Source organism: Mytilus galloprovincialis, chromosome 1, assembly GCF_965363235.1.
Source record: "Mytilus galloprovincialis chromosome 1, xbMytGall1.hap1.1, whole genome shotgun sequence".
Lineage (NCBI taxonomy): Eukaryota > Metazoa > Mollusca > Bivalvia > Mytilida > Mytilidae > Mytilus > Mytilus galloprovincialis.
This window is the reverse complement of record NC_134838.1, coordinates 11,313,582-11,341,267: the sequence shown is the minus strand read 5'-3', so window position 1 is coordinate 11,341,267 and position 27,686 is coordinate 11,313,582. Positions and strand designations below refer to the sequence as shown.

Below are 27,686 nucleotides of genomic sequence, written 5' to 3'. Positions count from 1 at the left end.
CATGTTTTGTATGAAAATAATTTAAAAAGTATGATTTACAAACATGTTAACACATTTTAAGTTGTGTTCTATATTTATAACTGTTATAGAAATACTAACAGAAAAATGTATAGCTCTTTAATTTCTGTCATATATTGCTGCTGTGCAAGAATATTACTGTTTATTTACATTATAGATGTTCAATTCCTGTCCTATATTCCTGGAATGTAAGAATTTTATACTTTATTTAAGGTTGGATGTAACCCCAATGAAGACATTGCATTTTTTGCCGTGGATTCTCTTAGACAGCTGTCTATGAAGTTTTTGGAGAAAGGAGAATTTTCAAACTTCAGATTCCAGAAAGATTTCCTTAGACCTTTTGAACATATCATGAAAAGAAATAGGTTAGAATTACTTTAATAGTTAAAGCTAACATCTAGAATTTTATTTCTTACAGTAAATGCATTTATGAATAATAAATATGTTAATTAAAGATATATTTTGTTAATGTATAGGTACTTAAGATCATGAATATCAAAGCAGTTGCTTAGTACATGACTTTTTATTAACTGATTTGTTTATATTACAGATCTCCTACAATAAGAGACATGATTGTGAGATGTGTTGCACAGAACTTGTGTATGACTTGTAATTAATTTAATTGTATATATTACAGATCTCCTACAATAAGAGACATGGTTGTGAGATGTGTAGCCCAGATGGTAAATTCACAGGCAGCTAACATTAAGTCCGGTTGGAAGAATATATTCAGTGTGTTTCATTTAGCTGCATCAGATCATGATGAGGCTATTGTAGAACTGGCATTCCAAACAACGGGGAAAATCATATGTGAGTATATTTAATAATTTCATTTAATAATGATTTCATTTAAATAACAGTGGCATAGTGTTCTTTAGTCACCAATGCTGATGGTTGCTACGAATGTTATATTTTTGTTGTTGATAAAAAAAAAATCACACAGCAAGTAGCAGTGTTTAAATGTGATCTTGAAGTTAATTGAAATAATATTTGGCATGGAAGAAATATTTGAAAACTTAAAACAATTATGATATAAGTCCTATAAGTGTTGACACCATTTGCGAATATGGTCTTGAGGAAACGATGATAGTCCGTCGGAAGGGGACGATAAATGGCTGACTCGTGTTGAGAGAACTCCATATCTCTTGCACGTTAAAGACACCCTTGTAGATTTGGAAAAAGAGTAGGCTAATGCCGCTACAAGGCAGCACTTGCACCCACAAAGTGGAAAGGGATTAATATAAGTTGCGAAACTTGTTTCCCCAATCCACTATAAATAAATACATTTAAACTATAAGTGTTGAATATAGAATATATCAAATCAACATTGAATATTTGAAAATGGAAATGGAACTTTCTGCATGGAATATGATGTTACCTTTAGGCTATGTTCATTACTAGAATGAACCATACTTATACTTTGAAAAAAAATATGTAAGAATTTGTCAAACATAAAATTCAAAGATATTTATGGAACAAACAAAGATAATCTTTATCAATTTTGAAAGTTTTTAAAAAAATTTTTGTTAAGTTGTACCTTTCTTTCTTCACATGAAAAGGTAAATGTTCATGTAAAAAAAAAGTATAAATGAAATTGGTACACTTTCAGTGACTCCAACACCTCACGGACAAGGTCTGTTTAGCTGGTCTGTAGATAAAGGTTAGCTGCTCAGCACAGTTTTTGCATTGCTGTAGTATATTCTATAGGAATTTCTTTCATTCATTTAGGTTACATTGGAACTAATACCAGACAATGTAATTAGTATTTTTCGATTTAGAAAGGGGAGATAAATCTTTCTCTCCTCTGGGTTATGTATCACTGTGTGAATTGTATATATAGAGTTTGGTGTGGTTTTGTGTTAGAATCCTACATAACTGATACCTAGTCTTAATTTATTTACCTCATTTATCTAACTGTTTCATTTCTTCTTTATTGAGTAGCAATTCTTATAGTTTTCTTTTGTTTAAATTTACATATTAAACTTGATATATATATATATTTATTTTTAATTTTTTTTTAATTTTGTTTTTACAGTCTTTCCTCCATACCTATTTGTAGTTCAAGGTAGCTCATAGTTTATCATGTGTTTAACCATTTAGATAAGTTTTTCTTTAGACAAAGGTTTTTCACAATATATCCACCATAATGCCACAGTTATAATATCAGCATGTCATGTTTAATCATGACCTTAAATTTGTTACATTTATGATATATGTTGCTTGTGGGTAGTTTGCTTTACATTAACATATATCATTATTTCCATATGTATATTTCTAGCTTCTAAGTTATATGCTTTAGAATGCAGATTTTATTTTTTTTAATTATTATTTTTTTTTTTTATTATATACCATATTTATTTATTTATTTTACTTATTCTGTTTAGTTTCATTGTCGGAATAATTGGTTTAGAATATTTAAATAAATGTTCAAAATGTTTTCCTTTTCAGTAAATATATTTGAGCAGCATTTTGCAGCTATTATTGATTCATTCCAAGATGCAGTAAAGTGTTTATCGGAGTTTGCATGTAATGCTGCTTTCCCAGACACTAGCATGGAGGCTATCAGACTGATCAGAAACTGTGCTAAATATGTAGCAGAGAAACCAACAGTGAGTTATTAAATCCAGTCAACTACTGAAAAATTAATTCTTGTTTATTTATGTGTTGTTAAAATATCTAGTTTTCTGAGACCAAACCTGTCCACAGGGGTTTTATTTTTCATGCTTTTACAAGTTTTTGTTATCCTAGATCTTAAAACTCTCCAAGGTCAACTGAGAAAGAGGGAAGACTTATCATTTTCGTATGTATATTTGTAGTTTCTAAGTTAAATGTATAGTTTGATTAAAAAAAATACGATTATTTTATTTGGTTTATTTTTTTAAATATTAGATGTTCCGAGACCATGGTGGTGATGAGATTAATGTACCAGAAGAAGATCGTGTTTGGGTCAGAGGATGGTTCCCTGTTCTGTTTGAGCTGTCCTGTGTAATAAACAGATGTAAACTGGATGTCAGGACAAGGTAACCAATCATCAGTTTAACAGTGACGAAAAGGAACAAAATAAAAGATGACTGTTAGGGTTCTTGAAATCTTGAGTTGTTGAATAATAATGAATTGTAATATAAAGATTGATAGCTTACATATAGATGTATTTTCAGTTTAAATAGGTTTTTTTTTATGCCCCACCTACGATAGTAGAGCTGCATTATGTTTTCTGGTCTGTGCGTCCGTTCGTCCGTCTGTCTGTCTGTCTGTTCGTCCGTCTGTCCCGCTTCAGGATAAAGTTTTTAGTCAAGGTAGTTTTTGATGAAGTTGAAGTCCAATCAACTTGAAACTTAGTACACATGTTCCTTATGATATGATCTTTCTAAGTTTAAAGCCAAATTAAACTTTTGACCCCAATTTCATGGTCCACTGAACATAGAAAATGACAGTGCATTTTTCAGGTTAAAGTTTTTGGTCAAGGTAGTTTTTGATGAAGTTGAAGTCCAATCAACTTGAAACTTAGTACACATGTTCTCTATGATATTATCTTTCTAATTTTAATGCCTAAGTATATTTTTTATCCAATTTCATGGTCCATTGAACATGGAAAATAATAGTGCGAGTGGGGCATCCGTGTACTTTGGACACATTCTTGTTATATCAAAATTGATCAAGAACATTTCTGATTACCTTTAAAAGCAGACAAATTTTAAATGATTGAATTATCTTTATCAATAAACAATGCATTTCATTTATGGGGAAAAAATTAATGGAATGTTTTTGAATTGGTTGAAGACATGCTCAGATAAAGAGAGTTAGGCTGTTACCCTTAATAATTCTAGTATTTTGAGTTTTTTAACCGTATATTTTAATTCCTGGTTTTCAGAGGTCTAACTGTGATGTTCGAGATAATGAAAACGTATGGTGACACGTTTCTCAGCCATTGGTGGGCTGATTTATTCCAAGTTGTTTTCCGAATCTTTGACAATATGAAGTTACCCGAACAACAAAATGAGGTTGGTGTTACTACTGTAAGTGAGCAATTTGTAAGACTCTAGATGTGCTGTGTACTACTTACACACTATTTTATAGATGCTGTGTATTATCAGCACACTAATAATCTGTGTGATACTCACAATGTAGACAGACATTGGTACTAACCATTCTATTATTTTGGTAAGTTTAATTTTCATCTTTTTGTCTTGTCATGAATGGAAAGATATATGATAATATATCAAATTTGATGCTACAGTACCGTGTTTGAAATTATAGTTTTCAAGTATTATGTTTGTTAAGAAATGTCTGTTCAACATGTGAAATTTTTGTCATTTCTGCAAATATTTTTAATTGAACAGGAATAGAATTTATTTTTGAGAACTGTAAACTAAATAATTTAAGCTGATACTTTTTTCATGTATAGCTCTTTTAAGTCAATTTTGTGGTAGTTCGACAAATTTCCTACTTTGTTAATGTTTTCATAAATGAGAAGATCCACTTTTGCAGGGTTTCCCCTGGGTCAATTATTTTTTTCGCCACCTCTTTCGCAAAAACAATATATTTTTCGCCACTTTATTATTTTTTTCGCCAAGTTACATAACTATATTTTTCGTTTAAAATTTACCTTTTTTTCTTACCCCCCCCCCCCTTTTTTCCCTTAAATAAGGTGATTTTGCCCCATTGTGTCTATGATTATTCTGTCAAACTTATTTTAGAGTCTACATATAATGAATAAACACTAAACATTTACTTTAAAACAACAGATTTTGTTTTTAACATAAAAGGGGAAAATATTCATTGTATTTTAAACAACTTTTCTAAATGAGGGGCCACTATACTTTTAATTTAAAAAAAAAACGATATAGGTCCTGGAATACAACAAAATTAATGGACATGTTTTGATTATATAATACCAGGATAGTTCGTAGGGAAAGTTTCTTTAAAAGAAAAATATTGATGTGCCCTTTTGTACTAAGAAGTGGTTTTTACAACAAAACAAAAGCTTTTATCACATGATTTTTTGATCCCTCATTTCATGTGTAGTCATAACATTGAAGGGCTACTCTCATTTGAAGGGTTGTTCCCAACCTTTTGGATATATTTCTTCATAACGACAGTTTTCTTTTCTTGACCATCGTAAATGAAAAAGTTGAGACTAAAACTATGCTTGAAACACATGTGCCACTCAAACGACTTTAAAGTAGTCTCCCTAATCAATTACCTATATTAAAGTCAAAGGATAATTAAAGTTTTGAATCGGAGATTTTTCTTGCTTTTGATAATTTTTCGTCACAACAACAGCTTTCTTTTCTAAACTATCTTTAAAAGGAGAGGAGACGTCAAAAGTTTGCTTCAAACACGTGCGTCGCAAAGTCGTAAATAAATTCGGTATGTGACATTTAGCGGAAGCCATTTAACCATATCATTTTGTCAAACAATTCAATCAACACCTTTATTAATTAGTCCTTTGTTGTCGATAGCTATAAAATGCAATCAGCTGATTATTGATTTTCTGTCCAAATCTTAATGAGGTCAAGGTGAATTCCGAGTATTGTCTGATCGGGTAAAGTCCGAGAAACTCGAAAAAAGTAAATAAACAAGTTGGAGGAAAATAAATCGTTCTATATATTTCTTTCGCCAAATTCTTTCGCAAATGACAAATTTTTATCGCCACAATTATTATTTTTTCGCAAATTGCGAAAATGGCGACCGCCAGCGGAAACCCTGCACTTTTGACATATTTTCAATTTATATTTGTATAATTTTGTAACCTGTGTGATGAAATTAAATAATAGTTAGTATACAGTTTATTCAAATATGATACTTACCAAATTATACTAATAGGCATTGATGGCATGACAAATTTTACACAGAAAATCTAGCAAACTGGACAAAATATATGACTTGAATACTTTAAATGTGTAAAATCAAAACGCCTATTTCATTTATTTCTTACATAACTTTTGTCATTGTTAAATATTGATGTCAGCAACATGTAAATTATGTCACAGTGAAACAGTTGCTAGATTATCTGAGTTGTTGCGTTTAGAGTAATCTGATTATTGTAGCCATTTTATTTTATTTCTATTTTGCTTTGATTTACTATTTTTCCTTTCATATTCTTTTAATTATATAGTATATAACTTATACTCATATTGGTACTTTAGATGTTATTTCCTTATGTAGTAAACACTGTTTTAATTGTGTGACTTCAGTAGCTCAATTTAAAGAAGAGAAAAGAATATGCATTGATAATAAAACATGCAACTTAATTATTCAAAAGAATGAAGAGAAGTTGTTATTTTGAAAATTTATGATCTTTTCAAAGACTTTAGAAATTAAATTTTATGAATATTGACGGTTGTTTATATTTAAAGATAAAAGGAATAAATTACAAAGTTTTCAAATTGTTGAACACAATGTGAAATACAAATAATTAAATATCTGATGAGAATGGGAATCAACTTCAATTATGAGCTTCTGAAACATTACTGTGTGATATAACATTGAAATGTAGTATATTTTGGTTCATTTTTGCAATTAAAATGTAGCCTTTCTTTTGGGTGAGTTAATAAATGTATTCACTAGAAATGGTTGCCTGTAGAAATGGAATGTAAATACTAAACAGAATTCCACTACTCACTCTTTACATTTTGGTACATTCCCGTAATATTTTATATTGGTATTTTGTTAAATCACCAGGAAGTTGAGGTAATTTAAGTAGTTGTCATGGGAATGGTTTTTTATGTCATTTGTTTTTTCTCTCAGGGTTTTTTATGTACTAACGGACAATACAACTAATTTTTTACATGCTTCTTTGTATTATGCAACATTTGCATGTTTTGTTGTTTGTGCATTCCTTGTAATGAAACCTTGACCTTATGATAAATTAAACCTGACGATGATATGCTTCCATTCTTGTAATATTTAGTATGGTGGTACATGTTTCAAGTTTTAAGTATAAAAAAGTTCAGAATATTTCCTCAACAGTAAGAAATATGTTTTTCCTTCACAAATTATCACTTCTAGTACAATCTATGTTTTACTTCTTTTTGCTGCTTAATATGTAAATATTTACTGTGGATTCATTATTATTCGTTGGATTCAAATTTTCGTGTGTACAGGGGAACCATAAATTTTTATGTTCAACGAATTACAATTTTTCTTAAGTAATTTATGCAAACTTTGTCAAAACAACAAAATAAGATATCAACGAAAATGTAATGTTTCCTCAATCCACAAAAACTGGTATCCACGAAATTAAATCAATCCACAGTATGTCACATTATTTTGTACAATTTAGAAATTTGCATATAAAGAAATTTTTGTGACCAAGTACAACCATATAAATTTACAAGCAGCTGGAATGAGATACATACTTTTCCGATCTAGTTGCATCTCCTTGACAGAGTTGAATAATTTAAGTATGTTCCATTTGAATAAAAAGCATGGTTCTTACAGAAAGCACTGTGAAAGTCATTCAAAATAGCACTTTTTATAACCCACTCTAAAAAAGTGGGGTTATATTGCAATCACTGTATCCTTTTTCTGTCCAGTAATTCTTTTCACACTTGTCACAGAAAATAACGAACAGAACAACTTCATATTTGACCAGCAGCTTGACAATGAGAAGTCGTATTGTGTGACCTTTTTTCAGATCTGTTCGACACCTATTTCCAGTTTTCCAATACTTTCATTACAAGAGGGGTATGCTTAGCATGACCACACATGCTTGTTTGTTTCAGTAAGCATGACTTTTCAGCCTTAAATAGTTTTACATCAAAGCTGTTATCCTAATGCTAGCAAGTTAAAGGTTTGGTTGACTTGCTTGCTTTGTTTGTATAAATGTTTGGTCAGGCATTGTAATTAAGATTGACATCTGTAATCAATAGGTAGGCGGGCTTCAGCTTGTATACATAACTTCCAATAACATTTACAAGTATAAGGTATACAAGCTGAAGCCATGCCTATCTATTGATAGCAGATGTCAATCTCAATTATTATGCTTAAGCAAACATTTATAAAAACAGAGCAAGGGAGTCAACCAAACCTTAATAACTTGTTAGAATTAGGATAACAGCTTTAAATAATTATTTATAAATCCTACATGAGAGTTCTTTTAGTGAGTGCCATGTAGGTTTACATGGACCTGTCCTCACATTTTCCCAGCTTGTAGACTAAATATAACTTTCGTGGTATTTCAGTGTACTGTGGCTCACAAAAGATTTGTAAGAACTACAAACTATACAGTATACATATATATAATCCTACCTTTCTTCAAATATACACTTATGCTAGGAAACTTTATTATATGCTTAAGTGTGGAAACAATATGCTTTGTGTAGGCTACTTTAAAGTGTAAATATGAACTAATTATAAAGCATGTTATTGACAGATAGTGTATTGCAGTTTAGCAGTTGCATGCTTATGATATAAATATAATCTAGATAGCTTGCTAAATAAAAATGATTTAATATAGTGAGATTTTGATACTTTAAATATAGGAATTGAAAAAGAGAAATGTGTTCCAATATAAGTTTTGTTTACCAAAATTAGAATCTTGATTGATGATTGATGCACCAGTATTCATAATCATATTCTATATATATTTATTTATATAAGTGGTAATTGATATATTCAGGATTATGGAAATATTATACACCTATGAAAAGTGTTAGACAGGAAATCTTGTTAAATGGGATTTAGATAAGAATTCCTTAGAACTAGGTTGCTTTGAGTTAGATAACTGTGGATTCATTATAATTCATGGGAATTCATGTAAATGTTCAATGAATGACACATTTTCTACTGGCTTGCTATAGACAGTGACAAAAACCACAACATGAAATATCCACAAGAATGAAAAAATAAATCTCGATCCACGAAAGTAAATGATGATATTTTCTTATCTGACATTTGAAGTAGAATTAGCATTTAGTATTCTTTGTATCTGTGAATTACATCCCCTTATTTAAATATTTCATTGAATTTAAATGATATGTTTGTATGACAAAAGATTGTTTTATTCAAGTATATTGAAATTATTTCAGATGCTTTGAGATAAAACAATAAATACATGTACTGTTTATTTGTGAAATTGATTACAGAAGAAGGTATTTGTTATGATGAAAAAAAAACATTAATTTACATGTTGTTTTTTCAACTGGTGCAAAATAACGATTTTTATATCAACCTGTAACCTGTATAAAAAAAGTGGTCAGTAGCGTAGAAACATTAACTTAACAAGAAGACTTTTGAAAAGAAAGTAATATGTTAAAAAGAAATACATTTTCTTTTATTTTTACCTTTTTCAGAAAGCGGAATGGATGACAACCACCTGTAACCATGCTCTATACGCCATTGTTGATGTATTTACACAATACTATAGTGTACTTCACACCGTGTTACTTGATGAACTCTATAACCAGTTACACTGGTGTGTCAAACAAGATAATGAACAATTAGCTAGATCTGGAATTAATTGTTTAGAAAATCTAGTTATTTCTAATGGAACCAAGTTCTCCCCAGATGTATGGCATAAAACCTGTGTGATTATGTTAGATATATTCAAAGATACTATTCCTACCAGGTAAGATAGCATTATTATATATTGTATGTTAACCGTATAATAGTATATTTAAGTTGCTAAAATTCTTATCTACCTCTTGTTAACAATTCTATTAAAGAAAGAAAAAAACTATTTGTCATCTCAAGAGTTGTAGGTCACTTGTTTATATTGCGCATGTGGGTGGTTGTTTTGAGTCCATTGGATCAAACAAAGTCTGTATTAGGCATTATTCTTTGTACATTTAAATCTTTAAAAATGTAGAGAAGATAGTGCTTGTTAAAAGGAGTAACATTCAGAATGACTTTATCGATCATCATTGATTTATGTTTTGGGGTTTGTTGTGGTTAATATGAACACACTGGGAGTTGTCAATGAGTTAGCAATGTATGACAACAATTCCAGCTATTGATGAGTTTTATTGAATAAACAAACTTTAAAATACAGAATTAAAAAAACAAAAAGTCATTTTGATAATACTATAATTTTTAAGGAAGTTACTTTGTCATATTTTACAGACTTCAGCTACTTATTTTAATTACATTTACAATGATTTACTTCAGTTTGTTAGCATGGTGTCCAGAACATGATAACTCTCCAGAAAATCATCCATTCAATAAGATGGAATCTATGGAAGAATTAAATGTAAGTTTTCAATATGTACTCATAGTTTGGCATGTTGACTGTTATTTGAAACTTCAAATAAAATAACCTAACAGTATTTATGTAGAATATTGATACTGGTGATCGAATTGTATGGTAACTTAAAAATGTATCATGGCATGAACATTTATAAAATAGAAAAAGTGAATAGACATTAGACATCAACCTTTTTTTTTTGGTGTTCGAATGAAAAAGGCAAAAATTAAGAAAGAGGATTGTTAATAAAAAGAGTTTTCAATCTATAGCTGAAATTGCTATGTTTACTAATTTAGGACTCATTGTCACCAGACCATACCCATGAAAACAGATCTTTAAAAAGGGCTGATAGTAACCATAGTGTATATAGTACTGTATCTCAGGAATCCAGGGAACATAAGATCCCAAGGTCAAGTAAGTAGGATACTCTTTCAACAATATTATAGGTGGTGTATCAGAGATATATCCTTCTTTATAGGAACATTTCACATGGGGTTGATTGTTTGGTTCAAATGTTTTATAATGTAACATATACATTCTTACACATAATTTCAATGTATGAAATTTTCATCAAATATTTCTATGTAACTACAAATGAAGGCTTTCTTAAATCTGGAATCAACTTCCATATGTGCATGCCATACTGTGTGAATCTTTTTTTTTTTTTTTTTTTCATTTCTAATAAACTTCCTGTTTACCAAATACTTATAGCATGTGTGAGAAATACCCAAGTTCAACTTTTTAGAAGTTTTTTGTTTCATATTTTGTAGAAGTTTCTCCAGATCAGAAGTTATTCCAAGGACTGTTAATAAAGTGTGTTGTACAGTTAGAACTGATACAAACCATAGATGATATTGTTTTCTTCCCAACAACCAGTAAGAAGGAAGATGCTGAATATCTAGCTGCTGCACAGGTATATAATTAAGGAATACAAGTAACTGTATTTAAAGAGTTGCCTTGTCAGTTTGACAGTCGGAAATACAGTTTTACTGAGGGAGTAAAATCATTTGAACAGTACTGTTTTTCCTACTCAAATCCATCTGTTATTTGCAATTTAAACTTATTATACCCCTGCTTTGAAAAAAAGGGGATATACTGTTTTACCTCTGTCTGTCCTTCCGTCAGTCCATCAGTCCGTCAGTCTGTCAGTCTGTCAGTCAGTCCGTCCGTCCCATGAATATTTTTCGTCACATTTTTCTCAGGATCTGCACTACCAGGATTTCTGAAATTTGGTTTCAGGCTTGATATAAGTCAGCTATACCGTGTGATGCATTTTCAGATTCATCACTCAACAACTTCCTGTTTACCGAACACTTGTTTGATTTTATTCATGATAGCCAAGTTGAAAATTTTTCGTCACATTTTTCTCGTTAATATAAGTCAGCTATACCGTGTGATGCGTTTTCAGATTCATCACTCGACAACTTCCTGTTTACCGAACACTTGCATATTTTTACACAATTAATATTATCCACTTGCGTCGGGTTATCATCAGTGAGCAGTAGCTCGCAATTTAAACTTATTTTACATTTTATCCTTATTATAGAAAAGAAAGGATATTGACATTATGGAGTATCCATCAATGACAAATAATCAGTACAGACACAACAAAAAACACAAATAAACCATGATTGTATACTTAAATATCTTCATACTCATCTGGCATTATACCCTGCTTGAAAGGAGGGAGTATACAAATTATAACCCCTGTTTGTCCAATCTATTACATTTTTGATACATTATCCCCAGGAACTACCTATTAGAGCTTCCTGCAATTTGTTATCAAACTTCATGCAAACATGCTATCGCAATAAGCATTTTCTGTAGTTCAATTTGTATAAAATACAATGTTTTAATAATTAGCATCTTTAGAGCAGTGCATTTGGTATTATAGTACATGATATATTAACACAGATTTTTGTCGAGCCTGCAACTTTTGTTGCAGAAAGCTCGACATAGGGATAGTGATCCGGCGGCGGCGGCGGCAGTGTTAGCTCACTTCTTAAAAGCTATATATTTTAGAAGGTGGAAGACCTGGATGCTTCATATTTTGTATATAGATGCCTCATGTTACGAAGTTTCCGTCAGTCACATGTCCATTGTCCTTGACCTCATTTTCATGGTTCAGTGACGACTTGAAAAAAAAGTTCAGATTTTTTGCAATGTTAAATTCTCTCTTACTGTAAGTAATAGGATAACTATATTTAGTATGTGCGTACCTTGCAAGGTCCTCATGCCCGTCAGACAGTTTTCACTTGACCTCAACCTCATTTCATGGATCAGTGAACAAGGTTAAGTTTTGGTGGTCAAGTCCATATCTCAGATACTATAAGCAATAGGTCTAGTATATTTGGTGTATGGAAGGACTGTAAGGTGTACATGTCCAACTGGCAAGTGTCATCTGACCTTGACCTCATTTTCATGGTTCAGTGGTTATAGTTAAGTTTTTGTGTTTTGGTCTGTTTCTCTCATACTTTATGCAATAGGTTTACTATATTTGTTGTATGGAATGATTGTAAGGTGTACATGTCTAGCGGGCAGATGTCATCTGACCTTGACCTCATTTTCATGGTTCAGTGGTTATAGTTAAGTTTTTGTGTTTTGGTCTGTTTTTCTCATACTTTATGCAATAGGTTTACTATATTTGTTGTATGGAATGATTGTAAGATGTACATGTCTAGCAGGCAGATGTCATCTGACCTTGGCCTCATTTTCATGGTTCAGTGGTTATAGTTAAGTTTTTGTGTTTTGGTCTGTTTTTCTCATACTTTATGCAATAGGTTTACTATATTTGTTGTATGGAATGATTGTAAGGTGTACATGTCTAGCGGGCAGATGTCATCTGACCTTGACCTCATTTTCATGGTTCAGTGGTCAAAGTTAAGTTTTTGAGTTTTGGTCTTTTTATCTAATACTATATGTCATAGGTCAACTATATTTTGTGTATGGAAATATTTTGTGATCTATATGTCAGTGGTGCAGGTTTTATTTGACCTTGACCTGGTTTTTTAAGGTTCATTGCTCAGTGTTAAGTTTTTGTGTTTTGGTCTATTTTCTTAAACTATATGCAATAGGTCAACTATATTTGTTGTATGGAAGCATTGTTAGCTGTACATGTCTGCCTGGCATATGGTTCAACTGACCTTGACCTCATTTTCATGATTCATGTTAAGTCTATGTGACAGTCATAATAAAGCTTTAGATTTAGGAGTATCAACATAATATCAATGATTAGTAAAGAAGGCGAGACATTTCTGTGTGTGCACTCTTGTTGTTTAATATTTCAGCATAGTTTAGACGCCCCCTATGAGATGGACACCAGCCAGCAGGAAGACCAGGGGATGTATCAGTTTCTCAGTAGTCAACAGTTACTCATGTTGGCAGACTGTTTACTAGAATCACATAAGTTTGCTAAAGACTTTAATTCTAATCACGAACAAAGAAACGTTCTATGGAAGGCTGGTAAGATAATGTGAAATTTTTTATTAGAATCTCGCTGATTAATCATAGATAGTATAAAGTAATAAGTTTGTCCGTCCATTCATGTGAACATCTTTCACAAATCAGATACTATCCGCCAAGGGTATAAGCTATGTTTAAATCAAATAACTCTATTTACTTATATTTTGAATCATAATTTACTTGTTTTTCAAGATGTGCCCTTTGTGGAATGAGATATATCTCAAAATAAGTAAAGATTAAATAGCAAAAATGCAATAAAATTGTATCAACAGGTCAATTTAAACTGGATAAAAATCAAATGTTACTTCTAATTTTTTGCTGCATAAATTATTTCTTAATTATATTTGAAAATAGAAAAAGTTTTCTGACTAGCTTAGTAATTCCAGTCAACAAAGCAAGATTTACCTTGAGTTTCAGTTTAAGATATCAGTTTATTCTTGTTAGCTGATTATTTCAAAATTTTGAAATAAAAAATATTATGCAATCAATGCATCCTGAAAAAAGTACATATTTTTATTGTTTTCAGGTTTCCGAGGTAAAGCAAAACCCAATTTATTGAAGCAAGAAACCCAAAGTTTAGCGTGTGTGTTCAGAATATTATTTAGAATGTATAATGATGATGCAAGAAGAGGAGAATGGAGTCAGATAGAAAATAAAATTATAAGGTAAAGTGCATTGATTGTTTTAATTGTTCAAAACCATTTTTTATGTCAGATATTTATAGTAAAACAATGTAATAAGATATTACATATCTGTGACGCAATATTATAGACAACATTGTTGACTCCTCACACATTAAAAGTGCTTGATGTGCCAATTAGTTCAGAGGTCAAACAGGAGAGAGTTTCAACTGAGAAAGTTGAAGGACTTATTTTTCAAATACCAGTCAGACTACAATCTGAACAATTTACCTTGGTTAAAGTAACAGAACTTCTAATTTTTTATAATTTTTACCTAACTGAATATTGGAAGTTTAAGAGACTTAATTGAAGTAATATATATGTTAACATGTTTTTCAGCAATTTGATTAAACAGTGCAGAGAATAAGTTTTCAAGTCATTTTGTATTCATAATTGCTTTATTTGTAGTGTATGTAAAGAGTCTTTAGAATATTTCCTGTCATTAGAGTCAGACAGTCACAGAGACGCGTGGAATAGTTTGTTGTTGTTATTACTTAACCGTCTTTTAAAGATGAGTGATGATAGGGTACGTATTCCTGAATTATTATCCTTTGAAGTTTAGAGTTATGTCCCTTTATCTCATAGTTTTTAATTCTTAGAGCATTATTCTTTTGCTGCTCAATTTATGCATTTAGTTAAACCTTTTTCTATAACAAAAAAAAAAAACCAGTGTGGCAAATGTTGTGTTAAAAAAAAAGTTCAGTAGACATACTTTGTGTAGATCAATCACTTACCGTAATGTTTTTCTTGATGAATAAAAGGTGACGTGTGGTGTGTCTAAATGAAACAGCAACCAATAATCACACAAAAAACAACATATTAAAGTCAACAATTGACAAGTGTATATATATAATATAATAAGTCAAGCTCCAAATGGCACATGTCTAAAAATTATTGTGAAGTAACTGACCAGACTGCCATCAACTGGGAATTCCATAAATTACAACAACAAAAAAACTTTGAGACAATGAGTTTCAATTCTGCTGTTCACCCTTGAATTTAAATAACTTGACAAATTTCAACTTTAATAAAAAAGATTCAGTAAACAACATCAGTTGCTCCTGTTGTGAATAAATCAAAAAGATATATGTGTTATGCCTTTTGTATTTTCAGTGTAAAAGATTTAACTATTATTTGTAATTTTGTTTTTAGTTTCGAATCCATGGTTCAGCATATTTTCCATTTATGTGTGAAACACTCATGTTTGACTTTAAACTAGAGATGAAAACAACACTGAAGAAATTCTTTTTACGATATGGACCAACCTTCAGTATCATTTCCAGCTAGTGAAAAATATGTTTTAACAACCTGTTGTGATATTAAAATCATGTGATATTTATCTCTGTAGAGGATATATGTATATTTCTGTCAATGTGATCGCTTCATTCATTTCTTTAAACATTGAGTAATTGACGAGAGAGTTGTATACAAGTATCTTGTTTGTGAATGTGATTGTACTAATGTTGTTTAAGTCTGTTGTAAACTTTGAACCAATAAAATGCATTTTATAATGTAAACAATGTTTATTATGAAATGTCAATCATACATCTTATACAACAAAAATTACATTGTATACAATATAAATTACATTTTATACAATATAAATTACATTGTATACAATATAAATTACATTGTATACAATATAGATTACATTGTATACAATATAAATTACACTGTATACAATTTAAATTACATCTTATACAATATAAATAAACAAAGTGATAAATAGGATTCAGAAGCCAGCACCTAGTACTTATATTAACTTTTGTCTCCTTTATAGCTTATAAAATTGCACATTTTCTCACTTGTTTAGGCAAAATTAAAAGATAAACAAACTGTTGGTTGACAGTAAAAATATCAGCACCAATTAACATCACAAGGAGGAGTATTTTTATCAGGGTTTTGTATATAGAAAAAGATCTTTAGCATCAACTGAAAAACACTTAGCCACTGATTTCACAAGATTAAAGAGTTTTTAATCTCTGTAGGAAAATGGCATCACATAATTTTTAAATTCATTGTTAAAAGTTGTATGGAAACTCGAGAGTAAATCTTATTTTGAAAATTATTGAAGTTATAAGTGAATTAGTCAATTCTTAATAAACCTGTGACATTATTTTTGAATAACAGACTAACAAATAAATAAACCATATCAGTTTTTAAAAGAATTCTTTTAATCGCCTAGGAAAAATTTAGAAAAATATTCACATTTTTAAAAACAAAATGTAAGAGTGTATAAACCTAACATTCCATAAATGTTTTATAAATATGTGTATGTGTAAATGCTGTTTGTTATATCTGTATGTAATGAATGACTGATCAAAGATTTTAAGATTTGTTCCATTGTGCATTTCAAAGGTATTTCTACAGGTTGAACATTGTAATAAAACTTATTGATGCTTCTAGTGCAATATTTGTTCTTAATCTATTGTGTAATGCTACAGTTATTTTGGCACAATGATATTATTCCCCTTAACCAGGTGTCATTGTTTATTTTATCCCAGGGAAACAGTATATTCTGATTGCTAACCAAAGTACTTTTATAACACAGTTATTTTAAGTAAGGAAGATACTGAAAGCTGATAATGCCATTCCTGATGGATTTTATTTATTTAATATTACATGTTTTTGTTTTCTTTGGGAGAAACTATCCATGTAAGTTTTATAGGTCTTTTAAAAATTAAATGGCTATTCCTTAATCAGTCCTACAGATGTATATTGCGGAGAGCTTTCCTTAATTTATATAGATTGGAAAAAAATGAAAATTAACTGTTTCAAGTTATGTTCCTAATTTCTCTGCAGCAGTGCTAAAGCTTAACAATATTTGTAGATAAGGTGCAGTTAACTCAAATATTTATTTCAGCAATTGCCATTTAGCAAAAGTGAATATGACATACTATTATTTTAATTCTAGATGCAATTTTGAAAAAGGTCTTTTTAACAATTTTATCAAACAGTTCCAATATTTTTTTTATTTTTTAGGACAATATGTTTAGTGCCATGTGAAATATGTATCTGCTGAATAATAAGAAACACTGTTCGTGCACTTGCAGATGTCAAAATAATTCCTATTCCTGTTAAATTTGTCATGATTTAGAATCTATTTTACGTCATCAATGCTTGAATGCATATTGCAGTGCTAGGAAGGGCAGTTGCATGCTTTTTTGCTAAAACCTTATCTTAAGAAAGACTTATAAGGTTCCTATATACTATCCTAAGGAGTCGGTCATACATTGATAGATTCTGCAGTTTTAATATGTATTTTTGTTATCAATTTTAACTTTTTGAAGTCACAAAAAATATCTGTAAAGACCCTTCACAGATTCAAGATCAGGGACACAAACAACTTTTCAAAGTATAGACCTTTGTTTAAAATTAAAAGTATTTCTTTTATGCAATTGCATATATTGACTCTTAGTGCTTGGTTAATACCAGATTAGTTTTACATTGGGATTGTCTGAACATATAATTCACAACCATTTCATTTATTATACAAAATGTGGAAATACATTAGCGGTTATCAGCATATAAATTTAGAATCCATTATAGGAAATCAATTATTCCTGATTTCTATTCAGTTGAATTGAAAGGTCAACATTATTCTAATTTTAGTTGTTATATGTATTGTTTTGAAGAACTTATCAAATTGTAGTCTCTTCATTTAAAGAACACAGACCATAAATAAGTAAAAACATAAATTTACCATATAGCTGCACACTAGATATCTTAGAATGTAGATAATTAGGCTATAGCATACCATGTTAATTTTTATTTTGGCGTCAATAAGTGTGCTATGCAAAAGATTGTAGTGAAATAACTATCCCACCTTAAACTTGTTTGTCATAATAAATGTAAATAGAATTGAAATTGTACATATTTAATTATATTTATTTGTTATATAAGGTTTATTTCTATCTTTGACAACTTTATTTATACATAAAAGTATATTTTTGTTATTTTAATCAGCTAATTGCTTTCATATATATGTTTAAAAGCCTTAACCAGAGCTTATGGGTTCCATGCAGACACATGTGTATGTGTATGTTAGTAGAGATTTATTGTAGGTAAATAATAGCGTAAGCTCAATTCCACTGTTATAACAAGAGACCATTCCCATGGATTGTCTTCCCTTAAATTCTGATTCACCATCTGTTAGTCTTGTGTTAGTTTTGAGTTGTTACACAATTAGTTAAGTCTGTAGAGAAGTTTGTAGTTTAAATGAAGGAAGAATTTCTCATTTAGTAAAAAAATTATGATCTGAAAATACCTTTTTCACCTGATCTATTAATTATTCATGCTACTAGGTTCAAGCTCTTCAGGGATTTTTAATAGTGATGTATTTGATTACTGAAAATTTGATATAATGAAAAATACCAAACTTTAAGGTGAATTTCAAATGGAAAGCCCCAACTAACTTCAAAGGTACTGTTTATTTCCCAATTAATTAGTGGCAAAAATAGTTTAGCCATGTTTATAACTCATTTATCTTTCATTAATCCCAAATATGAACACCTAACATTTTCATACTGTTCTATAGTAATATACAAATATGCTAAGGAATAAGGATCTTACCTCCTCTCTTTCTTGCAATTCTTTAAGGCATTTAGGTGTATCTAAAGCAATTTGTATTTTAAACACAAGCTTACTACTTTTAATTGTTAATGTTGGCATATTTGTATTGTGTATAATTTCACTGATGAATTTGGTGTATGATAACTATGTATTTAATGATAATTTGGTGTTGCTTAATTTGGTGTTATAACATTGGCTCTTTAAATTATATTAATTTAAGTATCACCATAAGAATACGCTTTTAATTTCTGTTTGTTATTATTTTTTATTGACATGGCATTAATTTCAAATTAAATGGTATGGTTGTAAATAACATTATAACATAGTCAGTAATTTGAAAGTTGTGCATGAGTGTTGAACATTTTGTAACTCATTTCCAAGTGGGGAACCTTTAATAAAAAGGAAGACCAAATATTTCTTGTTATTACCAGTAATCTGATAGAAACGCATTTACACAAGGATCTGTGTTGAAGGCCATATATTGACCTATAATGGTTTACTTTTTAACCGGATTTTTGTGTCAAAAATGTCGGTTATTGATTTGGGGATGTACGGCGGGCGGCAACCAAATGTTGTTTACTCATGAAGCGTCCAAACCTTTTGAAATTTTAATATGTTGTTACTGACAACAAAATGGAGGTCAAGTTCAATAATGACGATTTTGACTTTTACCTTTCAGGAGTTACGGTTCTTGAAAGTTTAAAAAATGTTGTGTCCATGCATTTACTCATGAAACGTTCAACCAAACCTTTTAAAATTTTAATATGTTGTTACTGACAACATAACGGAGGTCAAGTTCAATAATGACGATTTTGACTTTTACCGTTCAGGAGTTATGGTTCTTGAAAGTTAAAAAAATGTCGTATTCGTGCATTTACTCATGAACCAGTCAACCAAACCTTTTAAAATTTTAATATGTTGTAAATGACAACAAAATGGAGGTCAAGTTCAATAATGACGATTTTGACTTTTACCGTTCAGGAGTTACTGTTCTTGAAAGTTTAAAAAATGTTGTGTCCGTGCATTTACTCATGAACTGTTCAACTGAACCTTTTAAAATTTTAATATGTTGTTACTGACAACAAAATGGAGGTCAAGTTCAATAATGAAATCCTAAATCCTAGGTAGGTGGACTTAGTAATTTTTTCTTACTTTATGCATTAAGGGCACACAGTTTGTCCTGCTAGAGGGTCATTTTCTATCTAGTTTATATGTTGTTATTGTTGACAACATAGAAGTCAAGTTTGATATTGATAATCATAAATTTTACCTATTAGGAGTTTTGGTCCTTGTAATATTGATAAATTCCAGAACACAAATAAATGTTAAAGAATCCGGTTTACTGTCATTTTGACAGCTCTTGTATAATTTGTTATTTGGATGGAGAGCTGTTTCATTGGCACTCACGCCACAACTTCCTATATTTATATTAACAGTAATTTTATAGTAATATGAATTACTAATTGGCTGTCAAAACTTGATAAGTCGGCCCCGCAACCTGTTCAAGTTGGGAAACTAGTCAGAGGTGTAATTTGTCATATCTCAAAATAGTGTTGTTTGTTTTTTTTTCGATGTATGAGTTTGAATGTCCCTCTGGTATCTTAAGCCTCTCTTCATGTTTTTTTTGTCATTTGATGTCTTTTCACAACTTAGTTTTACCATGATGAATTATAGTGATCTACAAATGTAGCTCTTGATAGCCATTCTGTTCTACAATTATGTCAATGCTTGGACTACGAACCCCCAGATTAAAGACTGAAACCATAGTTTATGGCAAACATGCAAGTCGGACTACCATTATCTCTTAAGATACTGCTGAGACACGCATATTACAGTTACTTGAGCAAATACAGACAGTTCTTCATCACTTTACCTTGTCTGTCCAAGATTGTATTCAACATTGACAGTATTTGAAAGAAGACAACATATTACAGTTGGTAAATATTAGTCACTCACAGACACACAGTCCAGGTTAACGTTTTAAAAGACTGCCAATATCACTTAAATTTGTGAACAGTCATTCTTAGGCAGAACATAACTGCCGCTGGGATATACAGTATTTTTTGATTTTTTATAATCCTTTTTGGGGTCAAAATAATTAATTTAAGATCGGATTCTGATTACCATTTTTAGCGGGACAACCATATCACAACTCCAGTCAGTAAAACTGTGCTGTTCCGGGGATTCAGGTTTTCTTTTCCAAGGTAACTGTCAGTTTTTGTCAGGTGTCTATTGCACATAGTGGCTGGCATCTAAGATTAAATATCGACCCCAAACTTTTGCATGATGTTATTAATGCAAAACCTTTACCCAATCCTTTAATCGATTAAAAGATCGCTTTATATGTTGTTGATTTTTTTCCACAGGGTTGATACTATTTAAAATTTGATACCCTTTTGGCCACAAAACAAGGAAAAGATCATTGAAACGTAAGTATATTTGTTCACCATTACAATATCAATAAACAAGGGGTTGTCTGATAAGAAGGTCTCTGAATAAAACATATTATTTGCTGTGGTTAAAGTAGTTAAATCTTTTCATGGCATTATGAGGAAAGATTCTGCCACTTAGCATATCGATATTGCGTTGAAACTTGTTTACTTTTATTTAGGGGCCTTACGTCACTCAATTTTTATGATAATTCTCAGCTTCTGTTTCCTATCATGATATCCATGATAAGGTGGTTCCTGCTTTGATGGATGCTATCAAAGAGAGTTCCAAGTGAAGTGGAAGCCATCCCTTTCGAAAGTGTATGACACAGGCAGGCGCTGCTGGCATGGTGCTTCATAGAAATATAATTCACAAGCTTAATTTATCTCTTGTGTATAGTTTTTTCTCTCAATCAATCCTCATTGTCAGTTTATAGAAGTAATTTAAGATAGAAGGCAGACTTAATTGTGCCTCTTGTGTCTATTATTTCAAGTTTGATTTGATATATGCGTTCAACATGGAAGTTACAGGATAATGCTAGCTTCTTTACATTCTTCATTAGAAGCTTCTGTATGAACAATGCCTTTGTGATTTTACATTTTAAATGAATAAAGGAACAAGTCCGCGAGGAGATGAGCACAATCCGTTAACATAGGGATGACGATTGTTTCTTGAAGAATAAGTCCTCCGAACGAAACTAATATGTTGTCAATCAAGAAATCAAGTATCTTGATAATGAAAGTTTCAGAGAAATTTTTGTTTGAAGGTATCCATTCTGGTTTTTAACTCGACATGATATAATATAAATATATGATTGCTATGATTGCCAATGAGACAACTCTCCACAAGAGACCAAAATGACATAGAAATTAACAACTATATTTTTTCCAGCTCGTTCCAATGGATCATAGTTTTTGTCGTGGCATCGTAAGTTCTCTGTACTAATGAGTTTTAAATGCCCCATGGTATCTTTTGCCACTTTTTGATACGAAAACAAAGTTCTTGTATTTGTCAATCTTATACGGAGTTGTATCAGGTGCCTTTTAGTTGTTCTTTTCTGATTGTTCACTATATTGTAACTTTAAGGTGTTGAAAAAATCTAGGTTTAAGCTTGACAAGAAACTGAGTGTTTATAGATAAAACCAAACCCTCGACCACCCTGTACAGGCATACCTGCCACTGGCTTGTACAACAGGTCATCTGATTCTACCATAGCTATTTTGTGTTGGTTTATATCGGTTGATGTGTATATATATCCTAAAGTATACTTTTCCCCTATATTCCATTCTAGATGTTACTTGTAATTAAAAATATGATATATAAGATGTTTCCACGAAATCTTTAGATCAGATTCGTTTGTAACATCTGAGGGCCGAATGTTGAGTTTGATTTTTTTCTTAGTACCATTTGATATAACTGCATCTGGTAGGTCGTAGGTGTGATCTGGGACTATTATACTAATTAAGAGACCCAGGTGTGACAGAGGAAGAATCCATGTGTTTCTCTCGCGTGGACCGTAGCTTCTCGTACATTGCCATCAATAAGGAATTGAATTTTCTTCGGTGTTAGTAAATTTGAACTATTTATTGAGTATTCCTCTCACACCATATTCGATTAGTTTATTGTGTGGTACGGTGTTGTGTGCTTTTGAGAGTCAAGGATTGCGACCTCAGTTTTGTGTACCAGAAACATGAATTATTAAGTCATGCAGTTTGATTTGGATTTCACGTAAATGGTCGTACATAACTCTTTTGTTAAATGCTATTGCTACTTGCTGCTTTTCTTGTGAGTTAGCAGGTGATTTTATATATGTGGTACAGTATCTTACACGGTTACATAGGTTAATGATATTTGTTCTGTAGTTTTCTGTCGTATATTTATTTTATTTCTTAAATACTCTTGAAATGTAATCGATTAGTCAGTTACTGCATTGGCAGTGTTTATGGACTTTGTTATATCGATGTTTATAGCACACCCTTGGGATTTTATTTGGTATGTGGATCTAACGCTATTTTGTGTTGGCTGATTTTCGTTTTCTTCTCTGGTAAATGCTGATTTTAATTTTAGCAGTGATTTTGCAATTCTTTTCCTGTCGTTTACTTTACGGTGTTTGCTTTTCAAAGGTAACGTACCTATTTAATCTGTTTTTTTTCGGAATTGTACATATTTCCAGAAGGGAATTGGGTTGTTGTTGTATCAAGGAAATATGGCAGTTGGTATACATTATGTCTGTTCACTTATGAAGTCTAATGTTTGATTTTTCCTGTTTATATGGACCTCTCCTGTTTTAATTTATACTGGAGTTTAGTATTTGTTGTTCATATTTTTTTAGTCCTTCCAAAAATAAAGTATTTATGTAGACCCTTCAATAATTCCTGAATTATCGTTTGCATTCTTCTGTTTTGGCTCTCTTTTCTTAATGGTACACCCTTGTTTTCTTTTTAAACATTTTCCAGATTTTGTTGTTTTTGCATTGCAGGCTTGTTTTAGAGCGGGTTAGTTTTGATGTTATGAAATACTCTTCAAAGATACTATGATTATAATTTGATATACCAGACGCCTATTTCGTCGTCTGCACAGCACCCAGCAGTGATGCGACAATCAAAACAGTTGGTAGGTCAAATAAAATACTATGTTAAAGAGACGGTGATAAAAAAAACGACAAACCCTAAGCTATTTATTGTCAACACTTAACAACTGGCTACTGGGCTGGTGTTACACTGGGAGACTGAAACGTCCATCATCAGTGGTATCGACCCAGTGGTTGTAAAAAACTCAAAGAAGAAACTCATCTATATTCGCAGGGATTTGTTTTCAGTGTATCTTAGAATTCATGTTCTGTAGGGCCATGTTGGCACATATGTGTGATTTTGAATGTTAAGATGGTGACTTTTATCATAGAATTATTGCTTTATAATCTTTACTTCACGATTAAGTTATCAGTTCTAAAGGACATCGATCTACGGGTAGTGGACACAAACATTGTTTAACTAGAGACACATGTCATGTTAATGAAGTTAAAGTAAAATAGGTGTGTACGAGATCTAAGGGTGAATAGGTACTGTTCCACTAGTAGAACATGTCTGTCGTGTTGCAAATAACATATAATATTCAATTATAAGTCGCATTAAGTAACTGTCATTACAATACATGATCTTAACCATTATGACATGTAATGACCATAATTGAATTGTTCTAAAGGAAGATGTCTGTCCTAACCATAATATTATCATTCACAAGTGACATACTGTTCAAATGTCTGCCCGTCATCTCTCTATGATCATTTTCCAGAACTTTTTATTTATATTTTCTATTGTTTCTCATCCTGGAATCGCATTAAACATTTGCAATATGCTTTAAGCAAGCAAAACAATCAATTAAACACAAAGTTATTTATACGAAATTGGAATGAAATCGTACGAAGGCTAACACTGAAATATCTGCTGACGAAGCATAATTCATAAATGGCAGTCCATACAAGTAGGTGTGTTAAAAAATGCAAATGAAATAGAATATAAATTTAGAAGATATGGTATGATTGCCAATCAAATAAATATCTGAATGAACCAAATGACGTTACTATAAGCAACTACAAGTCATCGTATGACTTTCGTTAATAGTTAAAGTTCATACCGTGTGTTCAGCTGTAAAAGACACTGGCATGACAAAATGACAAACGAATAAAACAACGGCTTAAGTTATATAACAAAACAATAATTGAAAACCAAATATGACAGATATATAAAAAAAGAAGATGTGGTATGACTGCCAATGAGACTCCTCTCCAAATGAGACCAAATGACACAGAAATTAACAACATGTCCGGATGAGTAATACAGGCTGAATAGATAATATACAGATAATTCAAATATTATCAACGTATTTGTGACAGTTTATTCGTAATATAAAAACAATATTATAATTAATAACATGATAAAAAAATATATCAATGAATTCATACACATATATGTAAGGCACGTTTGCAATAAACACCTTAATAATTTCATAATTATTTACGTATACAGTGAAAATGTTAAAGAATTTTCAAACATGTTCAAACAACAATTGATTCATTTTACACTACTCTAGTTCTTTAGTTGGTTATCCCGTACCGTGACCTCTTCTTACACAATATAACCAAACAATCAATCTCATGTAAAAAAGAAAATAAAACAAGTGAGATCCACTTCAAGCATAGCACAAAAATCTGTATGGAAATGGTTCAAAATAACATTTTTTAATTAAACAAATATCCTGTTTATAACATCATAGTATCAGTTTTTTTCTGACAGGAAAGCGTCAATTGCATAACTTAGGGTTGACATCAAAAGATCGATGTAGGATAAAAAACTTAAATCAAATAGTTTGGGGGTGGGGGGGGGGGGGGTTCAACATTGCTGCAAGTTCTGTTTATCTAAAATCGAATTTACATATATCCCTATTGGTCAATCAATTTTTCCCAAATTAAGTTAAGAGGGGGTGTGGGGGTCAGTGAAAAAAACTATGTGAATTAAGTTTTTTATCCTTCATTGAACTTTTGATGTCGTCCCTTACTCATATGATATAGATGATTCGAATATGAGTATTATTGATATTTCAATCATATTGACCGTTCTAATTCGATATATCAGTCATCTTAAAAACCCAAGCATCAGTGCTTGGTATCTTCGAAAAAGATATATTTGGCAATGTTATATTTACACCAGACGGTTGCACTTTTGAATAACTAAAGTTATAATCTTGAAACCCTAACATTGTTATCAATGTGCTGCTACTAGTGATAGGTGCATTCAAATACAAATAATTTGTATCTGACCAATCCAATATGATTGCATAAACATTTGTTGCTGTTTCAGTCTTTTTCATTGTATACCAACATGCCCTAGTGGCATTGTCTTGTTGAACTGTCCACGGTTTTGAACTATAAATAGCTTCGCCATTTATTCTCATCCATTTTCCAAACTGTAGAAGTCTTTCTTCATAAACTGGTTGTATAGTTCCATAACTAGTTGGTCCAACGTTCATAAGCATATTACCTCCACAGCTTACAGTTTGTGCGAATGTTGCAATTAGTTCTCGTGCTGAAAAAAAGTCCTCTATCCGTGCATTTCGTCGGAAGCCCCAATGGTTTTTGTCTATTGTCATTGCATTTTCGAACTTTCTTTTCTGAAGAGTTGTAGGAAGGTATTTATCAGTGCACGTGAAGTATCCACCATGATGACATATGTCGCCTTTGCCCCAGCGGTCATTAGTGACAACCGTGTCCTTTACTGGGCTGTCATTGTACAGCCAAGCTAAGAATTCCTTTGACGTCCAATAGGTGTCCGGTGCTTCCCATGCTCCGTCCGACCAAACTACTTCGGGTTTATATCTATTCACAAGCTCATATAATTCAGGCATCGATTTAAATTTCACAAAATCTTGTGTTGTAAAATTGTTTGCTTTGTCTCTAAGATATAGTGGGTTGTACCATTCAAACAGAGAATGATACAGTCCAAATCGCAGATTTGTTGTATTGCGAATAGCATCAGCAAGTTCCCCCACCAGGTCCCTGTATGGACCGACGTCATAAGAATTCCAGTTCCAAGAATAATTAGACGGCCAATTGGTAAATCCTTCGTGATGTTTTGAAACTAAAACAACATATTTAGCACCAGAGGCTTCTAGTATTGCAGCCCATCTTTTAGGATCATAAAATTCTGCTTTGAAGTCTGCTGCAAAGTCGGCATATGTAAAATTAGGGCGATAGTTCCGCTTCATAAAATTGACAATGTCTCGGTTTCCATTTTTCCAATTATTCCAGAACCATACTGCATTGTAACTAGGAACAGAGAAAACTCCCCAGTGCATAAATATGCCAAGTTTTGCTTCGTCGTACCAGTCCGGAAGGGGTCGGCTTTCTAGGGAGTCCCAGGTTGGTTGATATCTCTGGCCGAACGTTAATAAAGTGCAATAAAATAGCAGGAACAGATATAGAGCAGCCATTTTTAAATTCATGTTATGAAATGAAGTTATCGACCCGTATAGTCAACGAACCCGATGTGTATGTGTATGTTCTTTTCTTGAAATAAACAGGTAGTAATAAAAACAAATGTTTGCAAATAATGTCTCTGTCATTGATGATAAGTTTATTATAATATCATGTAACTAGTTCTAAAAGACCACTGCAGTGTGGTGATGCAAAAAGTTGAAAACAACACGTTTAATAATTTCTTGCGTCCGAAGCGCTTTTCTGGATGCAAAGTGACCGCTTATTTATATGCACAGGTCGTTAACAGAAATTATATGCTGTATTATTTCCTTTTAATTCATTTTAAATCTATTTTTACAAAATCGAC

General features: G+C 31.4%; 2 protein-coding genes across 2 annotated transcripts in view; one reads left to right on the top strand and one right to left on the bottom strand.

Moving 5' to 3' along the window:
• The window catches only part of LOC143065213 (brefeldin A-inhibited guanine nucleotide-exchange protein 1-like), a 41,681-nt gene extending 25,825 nt beyond the window's left edge, over window positions 1-15,856 (top strand). Inside the window, exons 27-41 of the mRNA XM_076238646.1 lie at window positions 232-383; window positions 656-828; window positions 1,628-1,678; window positions 2,467-2,627; window positions 2,908-3,038; window positions 3,890-4,034; window positions 8,205-8,228; window positions 9,315-9,589; window positions 10,129-10,210; window positions 10,501-10,618; window positions 10,975-11,117; window positions 13,492-13,666; window positions 14,193-14,331; window positions 14,755-14,872; window positions 15,499-15,856. Of these exons, the coding sequence (XP_076094761.1) occupies window positions 232-383; window positions 656-828; window positions 1,628-1,678; window positions 2,467-2,627; window positions 2,908-3,038; window positions 3,890-4,034; window positions 8,205-8,228; window positions 9,315-9,589; window positions 10,129-10,210; window positions 10,501-10,618; window positions 10,975-11,117; window positions 13,492-13,666; window positions 14,193-14,331; window positions 14,755-14,872; window positions 15,499-15,633 (2,022 nt within the window). The 3' untranslated portion in view covers window positions 15,634-15,856. The remainder of the gene's footprint in view (window positions 1-231; window positions 384-655; window positions 829-1,627; window positions 1,679-2,466; window positions 2,628-2,907; window positions 3,039-3,889; window positions 4,035-8,204; window positions 8,229-9,314; window positions 9,590-10,128; window positions 10,211-10,500; window positions 10,619-10,974; window positions 11,118-13,491; window positions 13,667-14,192; window positions 14,332-14,754; window positions 14,873-15,498) is intronic.
• Window positions 15,857-25,904: 10,048 nt separating this feature from the next.
• LOC143065209 (alpha-L-fucosidase-like) lies at window positions 25,905-27,339 on the bottom strand. Its single transcript, XM_076238634.1, has one exon. The coding sequence runs from the start codon at window positions 27,331-27,333 to the stop codon at window positions 25,963-25,965; it is 1,371 nt and encodes a 456-aa protein (XP_076094749.1). The 5' UTR covers window positions 27,334-27,339; the 3' UTR covers window positions 25,905-25,962.
• Window positions 27,340-27,686: the final 347 nt, after the last annotated feature.